General features: G+C 41.6%; 1 protein-coding gene across 1 annotated transcript in view; it reads right to left on the reverse strand.

Moving 5' to 3' along the window:
- Positions 1-2382: 2382 nt before the first annotated feature.
- The window catches only part of ADAMTS6 (ADAM metallopeptidase with thrombospondin type 1 motif 6), a 255927-nt gene continuing 239403 nt past the window's right edge, over positions 2383-18906 (reverse strand). The window contains exon 24 of the mRNA XM_066375930.1: positions 2383-2874. Within this exon, the coding sequence (XP_066232027.1) occupies positions 2765-2874 (110 nt within the window). The 3' untranslated portion in view covers positions 2383-2764. The remainder of the gene's footprint in view (positions 2875-18906) is intronic.

Raw genomic sequence — 18906 nt, forward strand, 5'->3', positions numbered from 1 at the left:
CACAATAATACAAAGGTAATTTCATTCTGTATTATTAAGAATACCTATGTGACATTCACTCAAACAAAAGATTCCTAAAAAAAAAAAAAATCAACTGATTGGGGGAGTCATGTATCTCAAGGGGGTTAATCAGTTGGGGATATTTCCCTTTCGGTTTTGGACAGGCCTTAATGCCAGTGTCAGATACTGCCTTCAGCCACGGGGTACCAGCTTCCTTGGGGTTCCCTAAGTAGCCCACCTAGCTCACTGTCTTTGGAGAGCCTGCCCTGGTGGCTCAGCCTCCATAGACGATCCTATTGTTACCATTTTAGGGAAAGAGCATTATGTAGCCACGTGACTGACTACAGAGTAGCAGCGGTTCTGTGATGTGCTATGGAATATGTTTTTTCCCCTCACTCAGATTTAAATTCAGGGCCTATCTGAAGATTTTTAGTCCTGTTACATTCTGTGCTTGGCTCCTCCTGGAAAGGTAACCTGACACTGGCCCTGGATGCTCCCTGGCGCTGGTGCGCACCCCTTCCCTCCTCCTCCACAACCAGCTGGGGCTGCGTGGTGCCGGGGTGGCTGGCCCTCGCAATGTTAGTTTTCAGGTAAGGGTAAAAAGTAGCCTTTAATCAATAATGTAAATCTTTCTGAAATAAAAACAAGAGTTGCTATTTGTGTTGGAGAAAAGCAGGTCCTGATAGCAGACATGTGCGTAAGATGCCACAGGAACCACTCATCTTTTTATTTCACCAGGACACATTAGCACCAAGTTAACTGCTCTTTGCAAAGCACCAAGGGAATTCAGTGCTGGGGCCACAGTACCCATGGGCTGTTCTCCCTTCACTGGATGGCTAAGATGGCACTTGGGCTGGTCTTCCAAGGGCCTCAGGGCAGCATGGATAGGGGCCCTGGCAACAATTCTCAAGTATCGTCAACAGCTCTTCTTGGAAAGCTCAGGGACATGAGCCATGGGGTTGAGAAAGCAGGTGATGACCACGCTGAGCGTGCAGAACAGCAGCCCATGCTGATGCTCCGCAGCAAACCTGAAGTCTGGGTTGGTCAGCAAGTCTCTTCCTTTCTGAAAGCACCTCATCCTCCATACCAGGTCATGGGGGGCGTCATACACCTGGCAGGGAGTCTCCGAGCACAGAGATGGAGTTAAGTCAAACACACTTTTTCATTGCGAGCAGCATCTTTACAAAGTAGCCATTTGGTTTGTGTTTGAGGTGTTGGTGTGGCGTGGTGGACACACATGTAGGACACAAAGCACATTTACCAAAAACATGCTGCAAGCTATAGGTGTTCAAGTACAAAATAGTAATACAAGCAAGTACCCTCTTTTTCTTATTTCTTTTTTAAAAAATTCTCACTGTCAGATCTTTTGATGAGCATGATCTGAAGCTTGTGAATCGGGAACATAGGAGCTAGTCAATTTAAGCTAGGTGGATTTGATTCTAGAATTTGACTTGCTCAAGGAGCTGGGTTTCACATTTAATTGCCATTCAGACTACCCATAAAAAAATATAAAATAGTTGGTTGAGTGACTATTAAAATTATGCTTTATGCTCTCTAGTATTCATGAGTTTTTCTTCTTTGGTTGTTATCCCTTGCCTACTTAAAACTCACAGAAATAGCACACACTTATGTGCAAGCACATTCATCTACCCACACACTCAAAAGCGCCCGCATACACACACACTTACTCCCATATAAATAAATGCCCTTCTGCCATATCAAAGAAGGGACATCTGGAACCCATCGTAATTGTCAGCAAAAGGGTCTGCCTGGTTGTTACTGAGCCAGTCTGTCTCTTGCATGGGATCGTCTCAGTAAGCTTAACATGAGTGCAGCAATCCAGCGAGGCAGAAGCTGCTCTGTAAACACAAGTGAGTTCGAGTGACTCAGACTAAGGGCTGAGGCATCCGGTGTGATGGCAGCAAAGGGCCTACCATACCCCAGGTCTGGCTTCTGCATGACATTGAAATGTTTTGCTCTTAAAGTTTTAATGGAAATCTCAGCCTCACTTGCACAATGGCAAGCTGGCCACAGTCTTTTAGCACTGAATTTATAGACCTGCACAGCTGCAGTCACTGAGGCACTGCTTTCAACTAAGTCCTTCGCTGTTGTTCAGTTTAATACAGTTTATATATGGCTCACAGCAGTGTTCAGAACAGGGGGATTATTCCTAAGGAAATTAAGTAGAAGGAAGAAAAATCATACAAACTTTCATGACTTTTGATTTATAATTGCTCCTTAAATTATATCCCATTTTAGAATTTAAATTGTGGCGCTGTTGTAGTAAGATAAAGTATAGTAAATATTTTTAAGCTATGACTTAAGGTTTCTGAATCTTCTTCACTTCCTTAGTTGACCAAGTCATAACAGCTACATTTTAAACAGTTTTAAATACAAATGGATTCAGTGTCATTGCTAAGTCTATAATAAAAATTATCTTAATGGTCCAAGGAGGTAAACAGGCTATTGGATTTACTCGAAAGAACACAAACGTTCCACAGTAAGCAAGTCTCCCTGTGTTGTTTGGATTTCTCCAATCTGGCATTCCCTCCTAAAACTGTGTCCAGCACTTTGGATCAATAAATCCTACTTCACAGAAGTTAAAATAATATTGAAATCCTGTCAGCTAGGGCTGACCAGTGGTTACGTTTTCCACAGGGTAATGCATTTGCAAGGACATCAATCCTCTTCCTCTGGGTGGCTCCCTTTGATGGACACATTTCCACGATGAAACGACAAGGCTCTCTCTCTGGCTTTCCGTGGGTCAGTGTCCTTGGCAGGTCTTACAACACATCTGTCTGAAGTATGCTCGATTGCAGAACTGGAACTTCAGCACCAGTGGGCAATAAGCCACTTTGTTCACATCTTTGCACTCTAACAAATGGGGGCAGAAAATGGAAAACAATTAGAGGCACATAAACAAGTACATAAACAAGCCAATGAGCCCGAATGTTCAGCAAGGACCTTCCCTTGCTTCAATCCACCTTGGCTTCAATATCCATGTGGTTTTTGTTTTTATTTTTAAGCATACCCTGTCTGGGACAGCCTACCAGAAACATTCTTTTGATATATTTTAACACAAATTAAAAAAAAAAAAGATTGCAAGGCTTTTCTCCCAGACTTTTATAAGTATGGTGCATGCCCGCTATGTCTTGAAAGAATTACCATTTGTTTGGATAAGTGATCACTTTAGACAGCTTCGAAACATGAGTCATTTTTCTTACAGCACTTTTTATTGCTTCTTTCTCAAGGGTTATTTTATTCAGCAGTGCAAGGTTATCCAAAATCAAACATGAGTTGCATTGTTTGATACCAAAGTACACATGCCTCCAGAGAATCTCTGCATCTGTGAGGTGTGGGGATGGGCCTGGGTGAATGAAAGGATTGCTGACAGTGGCCTAGATTCAGCAACTACACTAGACAAAAAGGGAAACTTGGAGGGGTTGGCCTCAAATGGCAGCAGTCTGTGGGTTATGGAAACATGTAGAAATGTCTTTTTTTAATTTGGAAGTGAGACATGGCCTTCTTTTTTCCTATGTGTATTTTCTCCTCGGTGCTACAATTGCCACAGTTGAAGCCTGTACTTTTTGCAGCCAGAAAGTGAATAAATGATTCTTTCTCCATCTCCCTTGGAGGCTGGTTGCAGAAGACGGGCCTGAAGGCCAGTGTAGAGGAAGGGACATGGGCCTTTGATTCTCAGCAACCCCCACCACCCCCACTGGACCCCACTATAGCCAATAACGATATTCTTCTCCAGTCCTCTGGTCAATTTTATCTGGGGATTTTAAAATACTTTGTAAACCTAGTAATTAAATTTCCATATGCCTTCCAGAATCAAAGTTCCACCCTCATTTTTCCAGGTGGTTATACTGAAGCATCCTGGGTAAATTGTTCGAGGTAATTAGAATCAGGCAGAACCCTGGGTCAAGTTTAGTAGAACAGAACAGTGTTCTGGTTGTTGTTGTTTGCTTGTTTTTTTCCTGGCTTCAGAAGTTCTAAGAGATCATGGACATGGTACGTGAGCCATGTGATAAGCTTGGCAAATTAAATGCAAAGGAACTGAGAGGTTTACGGTTCCTATTATTGAAAAGTCAGGCAACAATCATATTGATCTCATGTTCAAGGCTCTTTCAGTGAAAGACTTAAAATTTTCAACTGTAACTTATCCCAACCCTCTGAAAATACAAGCTCTACTCCCATCAAACTCTCTTACTCAAGATTGGATTTATAGAGACAATAAGAATTAGAAATCTGAATGGAAATCTTCCACAACAGGATTCTCAATAAATTTACGTTTTGGCTGAAAGCAGGTAGGAGTGACATAAAAACTTTCTTTAAACTTTGCATGAAAATAAAGAAATCAGTCAATATTTGGTCTATCAATTTGAATTTGAGGTGAAAAGATATCTACATATTTTAATTTGGACGTCACATTTTTTTTTCTTTTCCTCTCTGCCAGGATCAGTTAAAAGTAACCAAAAAAAGTTTGGACAAAGAATATATTTGTAGAAAAAGAAAGAACATCTTTAAGGAAAAAAAAAAAAGGTTTTATCAGTGTAACCAAGAGGGATATATTGTCAAAGTAATGTGGTTATTAAAATGGTGAGAAAAGCTGGCCCGGTATCTCTCCCTTCTAATTCCAAATCGCCCTCCTCACGGGCAGCCCGCCCGTGGAGACTACCGCGTCAGCCTCTGCGGCAGGGCTTGGTGGGGCTGCTTGAAGTACTAAATACACTCGAGCTTTGGCCTTCTTTGCCAAAATATAAAAATGATTTAGTTGATAAACAGATAGAGGAGGACTGGTTGTTTTAATAGTACAAGGAAATAAAATTAGAAGCCAGACTGCCTGGGTTTAATCCTTGCTTTATCGTTTACTAACTTTATGACTCTGAACAAATCGCTTAACCTCTCTGTGCCTAAGACTCCTCATCTGGAAACAGGGACGACAGGAGTTCCGACCCCCATCTGTAACATGTCTATCCTATGCTAGTGCATAGAAAGCTCTCGGTAAGTGTAGAATATTGAATTGCTGTTATTAGGACCACTATTAGTTACTGTTCCTTACTACCTGATGACAGTGACCCGTGCTCTGAACTTCTCAGGAAGGGTGCAGCATTTAGACTACTACTGAGAAAATACTATCCTATAGGTACAAGTCCATTTGCACACAAAACAAGGAAGAATGTTCCTGGGAATACATAACTTTGCTGGGAGACTTATCACGCCATTTGTGGAAGAGTTGCTGGACCAGGAAAAGTCTGAGATGAAAAATATATAAGCTACTTCACAGGTTTTTCCTTTTAGATTTAGACTTTGGAATCTGGTTCAGTAATAGATAATTAATAATGAGTAAAATAAAATATTCATAGATTGTTTTTCCCTCCAAGTACTCCTCCATCCACTCATTCGGGCCCTTATAACTCCTGGGGTGGGGGCTCTTTAGGCAGGTGTTGGAAATGAGAGGGTGCCCCGAGTATGCAGAGGCCCAGAGCTGTCTCCTAGGCCAGGACTGGCAGCCGGCTGCCAGTGTGTCTCTCTCTAAATTTCTCATACCTCGATTACATTCATTCCCAACTAACTTGATTGAAAGAGAAAGTCAGCTGCATCCTGGGAGCAGGGTCAAGCTCAGGGGGGTAGGGACCATTTATGAGTGTTCCAGGGCCTGCCTGCACCAGCAGCACAACGCAGAGGCAATGAGCAGCTGGTCTGCAGTGAATTCTGGCACGGCCTCTTCCCAGTGTTTGGTTGTCCCAGGCCAAGTTGCTTCACCACCCCAAACCACAGGTTTTCATCTGTGAAATGGAGCCAGTGATAAGGCCTGCTCATGGGATGCTGTGGGGCTTCCATGAGGTGATGTGTCTAAAACACATGCCGCAGCACCCAGCACAGAGAAAGCACGCGGTTCACTGCCTCCTGTTATACTTGCCACTGACACGTCTGCCTGTGAGACAACCATCATGTATTATTCTCTGGGATCCACGTCAAAATGTATACGAGCCCTCAGGGAGGGTTACACATTAGCATACACAAGCAAATGAACAAAAAGATATTAAACAGACAGCAGGTAAACTATGATGGAATCGGGTGAGGAGAGACCAAGGGGAGGACCCAGGGCTGAGGTCTGCTGACACGCGGATGGATAGTGGGTCTTGCTGAGATGCTAACATGGTGATTCCTGGACTGTATCAGGATGTTCAGCCCTGATGGCATGAACATCACTCACAGGGAGGGGTGCGAGGAACATCCCGTTCCTGATAATTTGGTTTTGCTTCCTAGGGACTGCCCAACTGGAAGAATCTGTCTTTGGATTGATGGAAATCTATTCACCAAAGGTCAGCTATGACTGGTCTTTTATTCTTTTAGTCTAACTCCATAAGAGCTCAAGCTAATAATCATAACATTAAAAATAACTTACCAAATGTCTCCTATGTGCCAGGGACGGCCTAATTCAGGCCATCTTTCATTTTCTTAGCTTACTCAGAGGGGACTGATTTGTTGAGCTCTTGCCATGAATCATTGACATTTTGCTGATGGAGTTAAGAGGGCTTGATTATAGAACTTTAGAACTTATCATTCACTAATGTGCCTCATCCTCAAAGCCCACTGAAAATATGAAATAGGCTTTTCACTCCCACCCTTGAGCCAATACACAACTTACATTGGTGATTAAACCATTCTGGAAGAGTTGTGCGTAAATTAAATCACATTTTCCCACTGAACTCAAAACAGTAACAGAAAAGTTCTGCTTTAAGTTCTAAATGATCTTCATTCAGTTGGCATTGATCCCTAACTAATATCTAAAATACCTAAAAAAATAAAAGTCTCTCTATGTCCAAGTAATACATAATCTGAAAATAAACAATTATACGAGGAGAGCTACTAAAAGGAACTCTTTAGTGTAGGTACAATCTTTGGTAATATAATCTCTCCGTAATTGATGCATTTTGAAGATTTGGTCTTTACTGTCATATTTTCTTCATACAGATACACTTATGCCTGCTGCTTTTTAAGCAGTGGAATCTGAGCCGGAGGGCGGGGGGAGGTCGAAGATTTTAAGATGAAGGAGCCTGATTTTCCCTTCTACTCTCATCGTGTACAGCTAAGTACTCTCCTGGCAGGATAACAACAAGACGCTACCTTTTCTCTCAAGAGGCTTTTGGAAGGGTGAGAGGTCCTTATTGTGTGGTTTCTAGGAAATATTTTGCTGTTCTGACTAATCTCTCCTTTATTTTTACATACTCTACCTTAACCAAAAAATAAAGCTTCAGTTTACTCAAGACCAGAGACTTCTGATAGAAATGACAACTTAAGGAGTATCCCTAAATTCTTCTCAGGGTGACGGGAATACATCCAGGGTTGAAAGCCAGCCATGAGCCCTGCAATGTGAAGTAGGCTCATTCTTAAAATCTTAAGTGACTTGCCAGTTATGCTAGAGTGGGTCTCTCTGGTAATCTGGGTTTTGATAGTATTGAACGATAAAAATTAGACAACCTGTTTCATAGGCAACATATGACTCTACTTATCAGTGATATTCCATTGTGTTTTTTTTCCCCCAGGTGCTTTACATTAATCTTTCAAAACCTGGACTGAAAAGATATGGTTTCAAAATATTCATACTAAACAGAGGCTTATGAATTTAGGATGCAGTTGGATTTAGATTCATTGTGACTTTGATGGCTTGGCTTGGCCCAAGGAGTACAAGAGCAACTCCAAAAATATAGTGCTGTTGTATTTCATTGCAAAGCCAGCCTAAATTGTATCCTTGGAGTGAGTTGGGACACACAGGGACATACTCTTCCGTGACTTGGTTGGACCATTTAGCCTCTTTCTTTGGAGCATGCATGCCTCCTGTGCTTCAGTTCTTATGACATTTAGAATAATAACAGTGAGTAGAGACTTATGACTTAAACACCGAAGGGTCTACCTTGTGGATTGCAAAAGTACAGGCAGCTGTGCCTCTGTCAAACTGCCCATGGAGATGCAGAGCCTGGTGAGGAGGGAGACAGCAGAGGCCGTGCGTGTGCACGCGTGGGACACAAGGAGGATGTGAACTCAGCACACTTTCCTAATAAAATTGTATTGAGCCCTGGATATTTTACATAGTCAGAATGGAAATAGATGAAATAAGTTTGGAAACTTGATATTATTCATTGCAATGGGAACAGTACAGAAACATTTTATCCTTGGAGCAAGGTGATATCAACTATAAAACTTTATTCTGACTTCATCCTACCACGGAGTAAGACTCTGCATTCTCTCTTTGCTTTCTCAGCTTCTTCTTACTCAGTCTCATGCCACCTACATTTAACCTCAAGGTGATATGATCCCAACACAAATTCAGAATTCTCAACCAAATAGGAGTTAATATTCATAAATAACAGCTCTGACAAGGGGTTAATATTCAAAATATATAAAGAACTCACAAAGCTCAACAACAAACAAACAATCCAATTAAAAATGGGGAAAGGACCTGAACAGACACTTCTCTCATGAAGATATAGAAACAACAAATTGATATATGCTCAGTTTTGCTAGCTATTAGAGAAATACAAATCAAAACTACAGCGAGATACCACCCAACACCTGTTAGATTGGCTGTTATCAACAAGACAGGTAATAACAAGTGATGGAGAGGCTGTGGAGAAAAAGAAACCCTCATCCACTGTTGGTGGGAATGTAAAATGGTACAGCCACTATAGAAAACAGTATGGCAGTTGCTCAAAGAATTAAGAATAGAACTACCATATGACCCAGCAATCCCTCTACTGGGTATCTACCTGAAGAACTCAAAAACTTTGGTACACAAAGACACATGCACCCCCATGTTCATCGCAGCATTACTCATGGTGGCCAAGACATGGAAATAACCAAAGTGTCTCCTGATAGAGAACTGGATAAAGAATAAGTGGTACATATATACTATGGAATACTACTCAGCCATAAGAAATGATGACATATTGCCATTTATGACAACATGAATGGAATTTCAGAACATTATACTAAGTGAAATAAGTAAATCAGAAAAAGCTAAAAACTATATGATTTCACAACATAGGTGGGATAAATCTGAGACTCATGGACATAAATAAAAGTGAAGTGGTTACCACAGGGAGGGAGTGCGGAGGAGGGGAGTAAAGAGGGACAAATATATGATGATGGAAGATGATCTGACTTTGGGTGATGAGCACACAACACAATCAACAGTTCAAATGCTAGAGATGTTTACCTGGAACCTATGTATTCTTATTGGCCAATGCCATCCCATTAAAGTTAATTTCTAAATAAAATAAATAAATTTTTTTAAAATCCAGAATTCCCTTTACACCAGACCACCAGGAATGTGAACCTGAATGGTAAGAGGGATCATGAGTTCCTTAAAATGCAAAGAAAAAAAACAAGTCTTCCTCACGATGTTGAAATCAAAGTCTTTACCTTCACCATTCCTTTCACTGATTTTAATACATCAGATGACATTTAAAAACCCAAATTCAGTAGCTGTTTTGTTCTAGGGATTTTATGAGATTTCTGGAGCTGCCTAGGCTTTCTCAGAGTCATTTACTTGAGGGAGACTGAGACCCATTAAAGCCACTGTTAGACAGCTGGGCTGGTAAACCAATGTACACGAACCACACCTTTCCTGGGTTGGTTACCAGCTCATGGAGCACCATGAATCATTACCTGGCAGCAATAAATACTAGATGACAGAATGCCTTGTGCTACTGAGAAGCTGAAAAGACTCATCATATAAACTACAAGGGAACTTGAAACTGCATAAAAATGAATAAAATGGCATTTGGGATAGAATTTCAGGTGAGCTTGAGTAGGCTAGTCCCAGTTGCCAGATGTACTTTAAAAAATTACTCTGAGTAATATTTCAAATGTGGTGATACCCAGCATGTCTATAATTCACTCTCGGCAGCAACACAGTGTTACCTTCATCAGTGGCAGTTTGTCAAGATGAAGCTTATAATGCTGTAACTCCTAGCTGAAGGCTTTCAGAAATAGAAAACTAAAGCAGATGTGGAACATGGCAGATTTTATCTTCCTTCTTCCTCCTCCAATTTCCTTCCCACTATTTACTTCTAATTTTTGTGACACACCACTTTGATTTTCTTTCTCTTACTATCCTTTGTTGCCTTAACCTTCCTCCCTCCATTTCTGCAATCACTCTCCTTTATTTATTTTTAGAACTCTTATGTAAATTTTATTATTTTATTATGGCTTTTGGGGACTAATGTGCTTAATTTCCCTATAGGTGCTTAAATTCCTTATCACAATCCATGATTAAATTTGAGACTTGGAAGCCATATTGAACAAACACCTGCATCACTCAGCCTCACGTCTAGCTGTGCACAGGTTCTTGTATTCTCCTTTTCATCTTACTTTCCTTTTTTTTGCAATTTGTTACCCTCCTTTTGACCCCTACTATATTTGCTGTAGTTCAAGACTTCATCAGCTCTAGCTTAGACTCTTAGAGCAACTTTCTAACTCTTCTCCCCGACATGCCTGCCCTCCCTCTGCCCCTTTATCCTCCGGCCATCCTAAGCATACCACTCCCCAAGCTCCTTCACTTGTTTTCTAAAGCTTATAGATCAGGGATAGTCAACCTTTTTATACCTACTGCCCACTTTTGTATCTCTGTTAGTAGTAAAATTTTCTAACCGCCCACCGGTTCCACAGTAATGGTAATTTATAAAGTAGGGAAGTAACTTTACTTTATAAAATTTATAAGGCAGAGTTACAGCAAGTTAAAGCATATAATAATAATTACTTGCCAAGTACTTTATGTCGGATTTTTGCTAAGTTTGGCAGAATAAATCTTTATAAAACAACTTACTAAAGATAAATCTATCTTTTTATTTATCCTTTGGTTGCTCTGCTACTGCCCACCATGAAAGTTGGAACGCCCACTAGTGGGCGGTAGGGACCAGGTTGACTACCACTGTTATAGACAGAGTCCTAACCTCCTTCCAATACACACAGGATCCTCAAAAACCAAGGCCCCTCCTCTCTCTTTAGAGCTTCATTTCTACTGCTTGCTCATCAGTAAAAAGGAAAATAAACCCGAGGACCCATAATATGGCTGGGGATCATTTGATGTTACCTCTATGAAGAGTTGCTAATCAGCTAAATACTTTAACACCAGTAGGAATAGCAATAATTATAGTAGCAGATGTGAAGTAGGCGCGTGTATCGACATCTATTCCAACAGTAAACATATGATGGGCTCATACAATAAACCCTAGGAATCCAATAGATATTATGGCTCAGACTATTCCTATATAACCAAATGGTTCTTTTTTTCCTGAGTAATATGTAACAATATGGGAAATAATTCCGAATTCAGGTAGGATAAGAATGTATACCTCGGGGTGGCCGAAGAATCAAAATAAGTGTTGATATAAAATGGGATCACCCCCTCCGGCCGGGTCGAAGAAGGTTGTGTTTAAGTTTCGGTTCATGGCAGCCATGCTGAACAACCTTCGCGCCACCTGTGACTGTACACACTTGGCCTCTGCCTAAATACCTGAATCCCAACATCTTCTTGGCAAACTGTTTCCTACCTTCCAGTGCTTCACTCAAGCTTGCCTTCCTCACAATGCTTCTGTGAATTACCCGTTCTCTGTGGACTCACGGAAGCTCTCCTGCAGCCTGCTACACTACGGCACACTTTGTGGTGATTATTTGTTTGCATGTTGCCACCCTTGCTAAACTGTGTCCCATTTCAGGACAGAGACCTTGTCATATTTCTTTCACAGTCTCAGTGCCTGGCATATAGCAGGTATGTTTGATAAGTACATAAATTAATGGCTGACGGCCCTGGCCGGTTAGCTCAGTGGTAGAGCGTCGGCCTGGCGTGCAGGAGTCCCGGGTTCGATTCCTGACCAGGGCACACAGGAGAAGTGCTCATCTGCTTCTCCACCCCTTCCCCTCCCCTTCCTCTCTGTCTCTCTCTTCCCCTCCCGCAGCACAGGCTCCATTGGAGCAAAGATGGCCCCGGTGCTGGGGATGGCTCTGTGGCCTCTGCCTCAGGTGCTAGAATGGCTCTGGTTGCAACACAGCACGCCCCAGATGGGCAGAGCATCGCCCCCTGGTGGGCATGCCGGGTGGATCCCGGTCGGGTGTATGTGGGAGTCTGTCTGACTGCCTCCCCATTTCCAACTTAAGAAAAATACAAAAAATAAAATAAAATAAAATAAAATAATGGCTGAATAAATGAAGAATATTTTTTAAAAAGCGTTACCTTGAAGGATAGATATATATGTGATAAAGCAAGTACAGTAAAATGTTAATACTAGAATCCAGATGGTGGGTGATGATTGTAAAATTCTTACAACTTGGCTGTATCTTTGAAACTTTTTATTATTTTCATAACAAAATGTTAGGAGAGGAACCATTTCCTAAACTTGGGTAGTTTAAACAATTCCCAAGGTTCTGGCAGGGGCTCATTTCATGCATAGAGATCCCACTGAAGATGCTATTTTTTATTTTTTTTTTTATTTTACTTATTCATTTTTAGAGAGGAGAGAGAGAGGGAGAGAGAGGAGAGAGAGACAGAGAGAGAAGGGGAGGAGCTGGAAGCATCAACTCCCATATGTGCCTTGACCAGGCAAGCCTAGGGTTTCGAACCGGCGACCTCAGCATTTCCAGGTCGACGCTTTATCCACTGCGCCACCACAGGTCAGGCGAAGATGCTATTTTAGATCCCAAGAGATCTCCTTCACTCCTAACTCTGTTTTGCGTGAGGTACAGCTGAACTAGTTCCTCAGTAACCTCTTAAGAGTCAAGGAAACTGGCCCTGGCCGGTTGGCTCAGTGGTAGAGCCTCGGCCTGGCGTGTGGAGGTCCCGGGTTCGATTCCTGGCCAGGGCACAGAGGAGAAGCGCCCATCTGCCTCTCCACCCTTCCCCCTCTCCTTCCTCTCTATCTCTCTCTTCCCCTCCTGCAGCCAAGGCTCCATTGGAGCAAAGATGGCCCGGGCGCTGGGGATGGCTCCTTGGCCTCTGCCCCAGGTGCTGGAGTGGCTCTGGTCGCGGCAGAGCGATGCCCCGGAGGGGCAGAGCGTCGCCCCCTGGTGGGCGTGCCGGGTGGATCCCGGTCGGGCACGTGCGGGAGTCTGTCTGACTGTTTCTCCCCGTTTCCAGCTTCAGAAAAATACAAAAAAAAAAAAAAAAAAAAAAAGAGTCAAGGAAACCAAATTCTGCTGGAGAAAAGGGATCTTCTTTTTTTAAATCATAAGTTGCTTACATATTTTTATTTTTCCATTTCTAAATCATTTTTATTTTTCACTTACAGTTTACATATATTACTGTATTAGTTTTAGGTGTACACTCCAGTGATTAGGTATTACATAACTTACTAAGTGGTCATCCCGATAAATCTTGCACTCATCTTAAGCCTGACCTGTGGTGGTACAACAGATAAAGTGGTGACCTGGAATGCTGATGTCACCATTTCAAAAGCCCAGGCTTGCCCAGTCAAGGCCTATACGAGAAGCAACTACGATGAGTTGGTGCTTCCCGCTCCTCCCTCTTTTCTCTCTCTCCCTTTCTCCTCTCTCTAAAATCAATAAATAAAATCTTTTAAAAAAGAATATTATCGACTATATTCCCTATGCTGTACTTTATATCCCCATGACTATTCTGTAACAATTTGTACTTCTTATTCCCTTCACCTTTTTCACCCATTTCCCAATACCCCTCCCATTTGTCATCAAAATGTTCTCTGTATCTATGAGTCTGTTTCTGTTCTGCTTGTTTGTATATTCTGTTTATTAGATTCAATTTTTGATAGCTAGAATTGCCATTCTATTGTTCATATTTTTTATCTTTTTTCTACATTTTAGTTATTGACTGATTTTTTTTAGAGAGAAAGTGAGAGAAAAGAAGACAGAGAGAAAGAAGTATCAGTTTGTTGCTCCACCTATCCCTGCTTTCATTCACTGGTTGATCTTTGTATGTGCCCTGCTGAGGTATCAAACCTGCAACCTTGGGACAATATTCTAACCAACTGAGCTATATGGCCAGGGCATCTTCTTCTTCTTCTTAAAGAAGACCCTTTAACATTTCATGTAATACTACTTTGGTGGCGATGAACTGCTTTAGCTTTCTTCTTGTCTGGGAAGCTCTTTATCTGACCTTCGATTCTAAATGATAGCTTTGCTGGTTAGAGTAATCTTGGAGGTAGGTCCTTGCTTTTCATCACTTTGGATATTTCTTGCAATCCCTTCTGGCCTGCTAAGTTTCTGTTGGTAAATCAGCTGACAGTCTTATAGGAGCTCGCTTGTAGGTAACTAACTGCTTTTCTCTTGATGCTTTTAAGATTCTCTCTTTGTGTTTAACCTTTTGTATTTTAATTATGATGTGTCTTGGTGTGGGCCTCTTTAGGTTCATCTTGTTTGGGACTTTCTGGGTTTTCTGGATTTGTGAATGTTGGTACAGTTGAAGTTGTCCTACAGGCTCCTTACACTATACTAACATTTTTGTTCTTTTTTTCTTTTTGCAGATCTGTTGGGTGTTTTTTGCTTTCTTATATTCCAAATCATCTGCTCTACTATAGATTTCCCTGTAAATTATTCTTTGTTTCAGTTAGTGTATCCTTCATTTCTGACTCATTCTGTTTTATGCTGTTGATATTCTCAAGTTCACTGAGCATCCTTATAACCAGTGTTTTGAACTATACATCTAGAAGTTTGCTTGTGTCCAGTTTGTTTAGTTCTTTTTCTGGAGTTTTTTTTTTGGGGGGGGGACAAGTCTTTTCTCTCCTCATTTTGGCAGCTTCCCTGTGTTTGTTTTTGTGTATTAGGTGGAACGGCCACATCTCCCTGGCCTGGTAGAGAGTGGCCTACTGTAGTAAGTGTTCTTTTATTTTTAAAGATTTTATTTATTTATTTATTTATTTATTTATTTATTTTTACAGAAAAGAGATGGATGGGGGAGATAAAGGGGGGGGCAGGAAGCATCAACTTGTGGTAGTTGCTTCTTGTATGTGCCTTCACCAGGAAAGTTCAGGGTTTCAAACCGGCGATCTCAGCATTCCAGGTCAACACTTTATTCACTGTGCCACCATCTGGTTAGGCTGTAGTAGGTGTTCTTTAGGGTCCCGTGGCACAGGTTCCTTGGTCACCCAAGCTAGGCATTTGAGGTGTGCTCCCCGTGTGGGCTGTGTACATCCTCCTCTTGTAGTTGAGCCTTGATTGCTGCTGGCACATCAATGGGAAGGATTTACCCCCAGACTGATCAGCTGCAAGGACTGGCTACACTGACCACTGACCTCCAACCATAGTGGAGGATCAACTGTGCTGCGATCCAACTCACAGAATAGGACTTATTTCAGTGGGCTCTGGTGCCCACAGAATCTGCCCCTTAAGTGTATCACTTGTGGAGGTGGTTGGGTGGTGATACATTGACATGGTCTAAAGTTATCCATTGGGTGTGCTGCCTCTGGGGCCTCCTGGAAGGTACAGGTAGGTCAAGGTCAGCCTGTACCTGTGTTCTGCTGGGGCCACCCAGCATGAGCTACAAAACAATCTGCAGATGGCTGCTACCTGTGCTGAACTCAGAGGTGCCCAGGAGAGGCCAACCTGGGAAACAAGGCTGGTTGCTGTGAGTGCCAGGCTGGGGCCACTTAGCAAGAGGCAGGGCATACTGATGTCAGATACTGCTGTTAGATTTTTAAACTATCTGAAGCATGGGACAAAACAGGCCATTAGTATGAAAAAAACTACTGGAAACAGCTTTCATAGGCCTGCAAATTGAAAGGGTGGGGCCTCAGGGAATCACCAGGCCAAGGTGAGCAGTATGAGCCTTTCTGATGGAGTCTCAGATATGGTACCTGCCAGTCAGCTCTGGGAGGGAAGGGCTGATCAAAGGAAGAACTGCCTCTGCCAATACTTCTGTCTGGGAGAAAGCTGCCCCCAAGCTCTCGGGTTTATGCCTGATAACTCAGTTCCTCACTATAAGTCTCTGGTGTCTTTCAAGCTGCTGTCCCAGTGCTGAAGCTCAGAGAGAGAGAGTCCGAGTAAGTCTGTGTGTGGGTCCTGTAAGAGGAACTGCCTGGGACCCCGCAGCCCTCTGTCTTCCTTGGCCTCAATCCCACTGGTTTTCATAGTCAGAAGTTACGAGGACTTCTCTTCCTAACCCGAATCCTTGAGCTGGGGTGAGTGCCTGGTATGTGGCTGGGACCTCACACTCCTCAGAGGGGACCTCTGCAACCAAGATATCGCTCTCAATTTTTATCTGCCACATGAGGGTATGGGTGTGGGACCAGCCTGTCCAGCATCTCCAACCCTCCTACTAGTCTTGATACGGTTTCTTGTTTTTAAAAGAATTTTTTGGATGGCTTTTATTTATTTTATTTTATTATTTTTATTAATTTTTATTTATTTATTTTAGAGAGAAAGAGAGGAAAGGAGAGAGAGAAACATTAATCCATCGTTTCACTTATCCATGAACTCATTGGTTGATTCCAGTATGTGCTCTGACTAGGGATCAAACTCACAACCTGGCATATCAGGTGATGCCCTAACTAACGGAGCTACCCAGCCAGAGCACGGCTTCTTCTTTAATCCCCTAGTTGTAGAACTTCCATTCAACCAGATTTCAGGCAGTTCTGAATGATGGTTGTTCTGTAGGATAGTTATAATTTTGATGTGGTTGTGGTTGGAGGCAAGTACCTCGTTTACCTTTGCTGCCATCTTGCCTGGGAGACATAAGTGCGTGCGGGGGGGGGGGGGCAGGGGGAGAGAAGGGGGAGTTGTTCTCTTCTACCCTCTTGCAGCCTAACCAGAACCTGCTCCTTCCCAGGCTACTGGACTTTCTCTGCCCAACCTCCCCTTAGTAAGAGGCATTTTCCTCTCCCTGATCAGATTCCCAGAAGCCGGTCAGGCCACTCTCACATTACTTTCATGCAAGAGCCTCCTCTCTTTTGAAATCCATGTTATTTTTATCTCTATAAATGAAAATTTATGATTAAACTCAACTGTTTCCCCCACATTTCCCAGGGTATACATTGGATTTTTCTAGCCACACATTATGACTAGCTCATAGAACACTTAGTCTATGAAGCTTACCTTCATCCAAAAGGTTAAATAAAGTCATCAGTCCTACATTTGAGCTCTCTTAGCACTGTGCAAACCTCCACATAACACATTCCACCCCCACCTTTTTTTTTTAGAGTATCTTCTCTGAAAGACTATGAACTTAAAAATATTGAATTTTCCATAATGAATGGCAGAGGCTGGCCACAGCAACCATTCAGTAGTCGATAATTAGCTGCTGACAAAACGAAAGAATAGTTTTGGGTATTTGAACATATTCAATATATGCTATTGGGAACCTAAAGGGAACACAAAACAAGTTAGACATACTGTTGACCCTCTAATTCTTGTTTTGTAAGAGTGAACGATTCTATTTTAAATGAATCAACAGTGTTAGGGGAATAAAAATTCTAAGATTAGTCATACTTATCGGTTTAATAATATCCTAACAGTTTCCTCCATTTACTGAAAAGACTAACGGTATTGTCTTAACTGCTTACTTCAGGGTAATACAATAAAAGGTTATTTGGCCAGGCAGATTAAATACCACGAGATGTTTCTCTAAATAATCCAAGTAACATCCCATTAATATCTATCCATTTTAAGAAATATTTTTAAGGCAGAAATAAGTGAAGTTACAAATGATATTCTTCCCACTCTGAAAACAGCAATTCATCTTCAGTTGCAAAACTTCTGTATAATAATAATTACCCACTATAGAGAAGCTTCTGGAGAAATTGCTAAAGTGGCTGAAAATGAAATGCTAAACATAACTTCAACGTATATTGTAGGTAAAATCTTTTAGCAATGATAGAAGCCACATCTGTCCTCATGTTAAAATACCGAATGTTAAAGAGCGAATTTCAAATAGCATATAAATGTAGTTAAAACTGACATACACTTGGGCTTTGCCAAATCTGGGTTCAAATCCTGACTCTGCTACTTCTCAGTCTTGTAATTTGGGCAAGTCACTATCTCTCTCTGTACCTCAGTTTCCTCATCAGAAAGCTGTTATCATGACTATATCATATATACACTCAAGTATTTATGTATATACGATATCTAAGATAGACAATAAATACAAAAAGCCTAAGATAATACCCGACATAAACTAATTTAATATGATAGTTATATCCTCTTTTCCACTTTAAACTTTCATCTTCCAACTTGGATACAAAAACAGACTCTCAAACCTATGCGATTGATCACTAGTAATTTACAATGGATAAAAGTTATTAAAAGTTATCTGTTGCAGTCCTATAGAAGGGAGGAATATTTATGTAGATCATTTAGAGCCAGAGATTTTGCAAATTAATGTTGTGATTTTGAACTAATGTAGGATAAGGATATACTTCTTTGAAAGAGTAAATTACACAAGAAGTATATTGTGGTGAGATTCTGATATAAATACCACACCATTTATAAAGATGCAAAATTTCTGCATCCTGTCATGTAAGATGATTGGTCTTCCTAAAATAAAATTCCTTTGGAAACATTAAAAAAATAGGATTTTTTAAAAATCCTTCAAACTAGGTCTCTTTTTATAATAGGTTCATATGACTATCATTTTTATTTGAAAAACATTAATGAATATATTTAGGGTAATTATTTATTTCTGTTTTACTTTGTTTTTTAATTAATTAATTAATTTATTTATTTTTTGTATTTTTCTGAAGCTGGAAACGGGGAGAGACAGTCAGACTCCCGCATGCGCCCGACCAGGATCCACCCGGCACGCCCACCAGGGGGCGATGCTCTGCCCCTCCGGAGCGTCGCTCTGCCGCAACCAGAGCCACTCTAGCGCCTGGGGTAGAGGCCAAGGAGCCATCCCCAGCGCCCAGGCCATCTTTGCTCCAATGGAGCCTCGCT

Source organism: Saccopteryx leptura, chromosome 1 (assembly GCF_036850995.1).
Source record: "Saccopteryx leptura isolate mSacLep1 chromosome 1, mSacLep1_pri_phased_curated, whole genome shotgun sequence".
Classification (NCBI taxonomy): domain Eukaryota; kingdom Metazoa; phylum Chordata; class Mammalia; order Chiroptera; family Emballonuridae; genus Saccopteryx; species Saccopteryx leptura.